General features: G+C 32.1%; 1 protein-coding gene across 1 annotated transcript; it reads left to right on the top strand.

Annotated features, from left to right (window-relative positions):
* Nucleotides 1-1366: 1366 nt before the first annotated feature.
* LOC139779369 (putative nuclease HARBI1) lies at nt 1367-3153 on the top strand. Its single transcript, XM_071717720.1, has 3 exons — nt 1367-1832; nt 1895-2120; nt 2184-3153. Exons 1-3 carry the CDS (start codon nt 1797-1799, stop codon nt 3098-3100), a joined length of 1179 nt encoding a protein of 392 aa, XP_071573821.1. The 5' UTR covers nt 1367-1796; the 3' UTR covers nt 3101-3153.
* The last annotated feature ends 2989 nt before the right edge of the window (nt 3154-6142 follow it).

Below are 6142 nucleotides of genomic sequence, written 5' to 3'. Positions count from 1 at the left end.
TGTGATTATAGTTTTATGATAACTATTTCACGCAGTGTTATAGCTATCAAGAAGATTATCATTACAAGATTTTTGAACACTTTAAAGATGTACCTGTTATAGACAAGTACAGTTAATAAGGAAGCATCAGGGTGAGAAGATCGTCACTGTCCACTAGATCATCGAAGTCAAGCGACTCGGACGCGGTACTGTACTAGGATGGGTGACCGCCTTGAGAGCGGCTATACGCACATGGCATGTAACGAAACAGTTAAAAAAGTTTTTTTTTCTTAGATAAAGAAAAAAAAACATTTTTTTATAAACGTTTATCAAGTAGACATTTTAACATTTTAATTTCATAAAAAACATTTCTAGAAACCGGTATGTCGTACAATGGACCTATTTTTGCCGTCAATAAGACGTCAGAAAATGACGTCAATTGTCTGTGACATTAGACCGTCATTTTAACGTCATTATGCCGCCAGTTAGTGACGTCAGGAATGGTCAGTAAAGGACCAAAATTTGACGTCAAAATGACTTGTGTTTGCTACCTGGGATATTTGTGGGTATTTAATAAAAAAATGTCTAACAAAGCATACATGCAATATCTGCAAAGAATATAGTGTAAGTCACACTGAATTTGATGATTGTTCCTTATTCTCTTTTTTTTAATCTACCAAATAAATTTTTCTGATTTTGGAAAACTTAATATGCCACATGATAATTCTATCTATTATATTTGTAATTTAGAAGCCATTTTTATTAAATGTTTTGAAAATTTGGTTGTTCAACAATATGTTCTGAAAAAGCTTTTGATAGAATTCAACAAAGTTACTTTTACTCATCCATGTAATCAATTTCCACAAATGTATCTGAAAAAACTTTATAGTAGAATGCGATTATATTATACATTATTTATTAATCGCAATTTCAAGTCGCCAATAAACCGGAAACAATTAATTATATGGAGACATGAGTAATACTTTTATTTTCATTTTTCAACATGTCATTAATATTAATATATAAGTATGAAATATAATATATAAGTTAATATGTACGTACTAGTTAATATACAAACCATATGTAATACGATTTGAGAAAATATGTGTATTTTTATTTTCGCGCGAATAAAATTTATTACTATTAATTTTTTAAATGTTATTTTCTCTTTTTACAACTTATACATAAACTTTTATTAAAATACATTTCATGATTACATTTTATTACATAAAACAAGTATAATTTTTCTTTATTTATTTGATACTTATATTTATTTAAATAATATATTTTTTTAATCTTATACAACCAAGCACATATGTTTTTGTTTTATTTCTAATTACCATTTGATTTAAATAAGTTTAATTCTTGACTTATTTATTAGTTTTTTTATTATTTTTAAATTAATTTTATTTATTATTTTATATTTTTGCAAAATTTGAAAAAATTGTAACTGCATTATTACTTATGATAGGGCACTACCTCTTCCATTAATGTCCTTTATACGGTCCTGTTATTAACATGGCGGATGGTCACGTGATCTCCACGCGGAGATCAAAGGTGTCGACATGGAGTGCCCCTACTGGTTATACTGTGATGATACTCTCAGGGAGAGCGCGTGATTCTAGTTGCTTTCCATTTACACTCAAGTGATCTGAGTCACTCAGTTATGTGAGTATTTTATACTCAGGTAAGATGTCAGTTGCTCAGTGAGCAAAAGGAACGCGCAAGTGAGAAAATATTCTCACTTAACCTCACATAACCTTAAATTGTCTTGTATTGTAAATTGTATCATTGAGAGTTTTGGTTTAGCTAAAAATATGACTTCTTTTACTGTTTCAAATATTATTATGAAGGTAAGTTAATACATGCTAATTGTTTATCACTTAAATATACATTAAATATTATATGCCATTAGATTTCAGAAGACGATTCGGAATCGGATTGGACTAGTTCAGATTCAAATGAATCCAAAATTTTTTCCTCTTCTGAATCGTCATCCTCGAACTGCTCCGACTTATCTAACTCTCCCAGAAGGAAGTTACATCGAATAACCACTTTTATGGACACTGTGAAAGAATATGATGACAGAGAATTTAAAGAACATTTTCGATTAAATCGTTCAACTGTTGACCTAATAATAAGTAAGTATGATCATCCACTAATAAATAAAGTAAACTGCAATGTTTAACTTGTATAAATTTTAGATAAGATTGAAATTGAACATGTTTTACCTCAACATAAGTTTGGAAGGCAAAAGATATGTGTACGAAAAGCAGTTTTAATGACCCTGTGGTATCTTTCTAATACAGAGACATTTCGACAATGCTCTGACAGGTTCAATGTCACCAAAAGCTCTTGTCATCGTATCATCACGAAAATAATAACATTTTTAGTAAGAAGAAGTGGACAGTATATCGTATGGCCCACTGTTCAACAACTGCACAAAGTAAAGTCTGAATTTTTTAAATTGCATGGGATTAACGGGGTAGTTGGAGCTATAGATGGGAGCCATATAAAAATAAAAAGGCCAGCTTCCAAACACCATTATGTGTATTATAATAGGAAAGGAGATTATAGTCTTCTTATACAAGGAGTTTGCGATTATAAGAAAAAATTTATTAGTTTTTTCTGTAGAGAACCAGGATCCATCCATGACAGTCGCCTTTTAAAAAAATCGTCTCTGTACAGAAAAGGTATAAATGGATTCTTGGGTCAAAATTTCTTATTGGAAGACTCAGCATACCCTTGTTTGAATTGGCTGATCTGTCCATTTAAAGACAATGGCAACTTAACTCGAAATCAAAAAATATTCAATTACCGCCATTCCGCAACTAGAATTGTAATTGAAAATGCTTTTGGACTTTTAAAAGGGAGATTTAGGAGACTAAAATATTTTGATAATGATGATTTAAAGTTTGTAGTAAAATGCATGATAGCTGCTGCTGTGCTACATAATATTTGTTTGGACAACCAGGACGAATTTGATGTCGATGATAATAATAATAATGAGAATAATGAGAATACATGTATGATAGATGTAGCAGAAGATGTAACAGAAGTTAGTGGTATAAATGAAAAGTATTCCAGAAGAAACCAAATTTTTGCAAAAATGTTTATTTAGATACATATGTTTAAGAAAAATAGACAATAAATAAAAATTGTATTTTAACATAACTAACAGTTTCATTAATAAATATGAAACAAACATAAATCTCCTTCAGTCTTTCTTTTCAAATAAAAACGACAATAAAGAGATTCTTTTCAAATAAAAAAAATAAACAAACAATAAATATTCTGAATAAATTCTAACTAAAAATTTCTTCAATGGTACTATTTTATGTTAAGATAATTCTTTAAATGTAAAAAAAATTGCATTCTGCGTGTGCTATTACTAAAATAAAATATTTTTTGTTGTCACCTAGTACCTAGTATCTAGTACGAACTAAAATCAAAACTTGTGTGAAAACTTAACTGAGGATTAAACCTTCGATTGAAGTTGTATAATACTGACCATTAGTATTCTGTATTTTTTTCTTTTAAAATCTTTTGTAAGTTTTCTAATACATTTATTTTCTTCTTTTCCATTTCCAGTTTTATTTTATATAGATCTAGCTTTTCTTTTTTGTATTTCAAGCTTTCTTCAACATAAAGTTTTCTACTAACTTCTTTTTCTTTGATTTTCTCCAATTTTTCTTCAAAAAATTTCTTTTTTACTTTTACTAGTTTCATTGATGGATTTTTTCTTTTTGGAGTACAAGATGAATCATTGGAACAAGAAGGTCTTTCTGAGCTGGTGTCGGAATCGAAATCCGGTGTTGTTTCGACTTGAGTGTCTTGCGATTGCAATTCGTCAACATCTAACGAATGTGGGCTTGCATTCGATGGTGAATCACCCAATAACTCATCCAATCTATCGTAAAAAGTGAATTTTACAGGACCTCTTTCCGTTCTAGATTTTACATCCTTTGTATTTTTATAAGTACGCACTAAATTTTGCCACTTTTTTTTGCATGCCAATTCGGAAACCTAAAAATTAAAGGAAATATTTTAAGGCATTATAATCAACATGACATAAATTCAGATACTCACAAAACAATTGTTTGAAAGAGCAAGAACAATAAAATAAAGTTCAATTGCTTTTTTATTATTATTGTATAAGTAATTTCACTCACTTCAATATTTTGACTACCAAGTTCTTCACTAATAATCGACCAAAATGTTTTTCTTTTATGTACGTGTTGCATATCATCATAACGTGCTTCTACGGCTTCTATTAAGGCACGAGTTTCATTTACAGACCAGGTAGTTCTTTTTTCTTTTATCTTCGTAGTATCTAAATTTTCGACTTCGACCACACTACTTGTTCCTTCAGACTGGGATGAATTTTCATAAAAATTTTCAACTTCGCTTACATTTGTTCCTTTAAACTCGTGGCTTATGTCAACAATTTTTATAATTTTTTTAACGTTATCATTTCCTTGATTTTTAAAATATGCTTCATTGTTTTCATGAAATCCTATTAAATTATTTGGGACCCAGATTCTGCATTTTTGCTCTAAAATACATTAACAAAATAATATTGTTATACAGTTTATTTATTTCACAATACTTATAGGTATCTTCCACATAAAAATCACCATCTTCATTAGTGATCCATCCATCTGCTATCCGCAATAAAAGATACGACATAACTAAAATAATATTATTTACAAGATTATTTACAATTATTTTATGTTATTTTGTACTTAGTTTTGTATGGTAACGTAACATAATGGTAACGTGAGTCAACGCGCAAGAAACGTACTATATAATGCCGTAATAGATTACCAATAGGTTCTTGTGCGTTGATCCACGTTACATTACGCTACGCTACCATACGAGAGTCTTGTGCAAAAGCTCTTACCTGCTTATTTTGATAACAAAGCTATCACATAAAAATACAGGTTTATAACCTCACTTTTAATGTCAGCCTATCAGATTCACTAAAGCACACGGTCTCGATTGTGGGTAAAAACTCAGTTGAATCTTACTTGCCAGCATCAAAAGGAACGTGCAGTTAACTGAGTTATGACGTCACAAGTGAGATTTATCTGAGTTTTGATGTAAATGGAAAGCAACTTCTATGACCCAATGCAGTCTGTTGAGGATCAACTAACAACTTTTCAAGAAGCTTAAGAACACAAAAAGTAAAGACTATCGGACGTACACCATTACCATGAGGTTTAGGGATCAGATTCATCAGAGAGTGCGACCAGGATTCCGGAAAAGAACCTTCCAGAAACAAATTATTTAAAATTCTTAGCAATAACCTTTTCAGTGTGGCGGGAAAACATTTGAGCACCTGATAGTCTATCCTACCAATTTCTGGACTAGATTTGGTTTTAACTGAGCCGAGGGCGGCCTCAAACTCATTGTACTGAAACGTGTTGTCCATCCAAAGTAGAGTGTCAGGAGTGGAAGAGCTGTCCGGAACATTCACCGGCTCTGTTGTACACGATGGAGGACAAATAGTATTCATAGCGGCTTCAACCTGTTCGTTGTCCACACCAGAGGACGGATTAGCTGAGGCTAACTTCCGGTTTCGGTACCTTTTCAGCATTTTCCATATTTCTGGAGTGGGAGTGAGAAAATCGAGCGAAGAGCAGTCCCTCCAACCGTCTCTTTTGGCCCTTCTCAGGACCTTCCTGGTCTCGGACATCTGCTCCCGATACGCCTGGTAATTAGACACCGTTGGGCTTTTGCAATATGCTTTGCAGACTCTTTTCCTAGCCTGGACCGCCTCGGTGCTTTCCCTAGCCCACCAGGGAGCAGAAGGGGGGCCTGTACAGGTTCCATCTTTATTTCTATGTTTTAGAGAGGCCGAATCCCTAACAGGAGGAGAAAATTCACTAACAAGGGAACGGTCGGAAGTGTCCCTCACCGATTTGGATGGGCTTTGGATATGTTGTAGAGCATCAAAAAATATTAGACTCGTATTTTTTTTAGGCTGCGTATCTCGACGTTTAGGGGTTGAAACAACCCTTCGAAAATAACGGATTTTATAATTTTTAGCGAATATCTTCGAAAATATAAGGCGTATGAAAAAAAGTTTTATACAAATGGTTCATGGTTTTTTGTGCTTTTTACAATGGCGTAATCACATTTTTCAAATATGTCAAATTTT

Source organism: Temnothorax nylanderi, unplaced genomic scaffold (genome assembly GCF_030848795.1).
Source record: "Temnothorax nylanderi isolate EJ_2023f unplaced genomic scaffold, tnyl_v1.0 TNYL_tig0222_pilon, whole genome shotgun sequence".
NCBI classification, from domain to species: Eukaryota; Metazoa; Arthropoda; class Insecta; order Hymenoptera; family Formicidae; genus Temnothorax; species Temnothorax nylanderi.
Note: the sequence above shows the minus strand (reverse complement) of the source record. Positions and strands in the feature narration are given on the sequence as shown.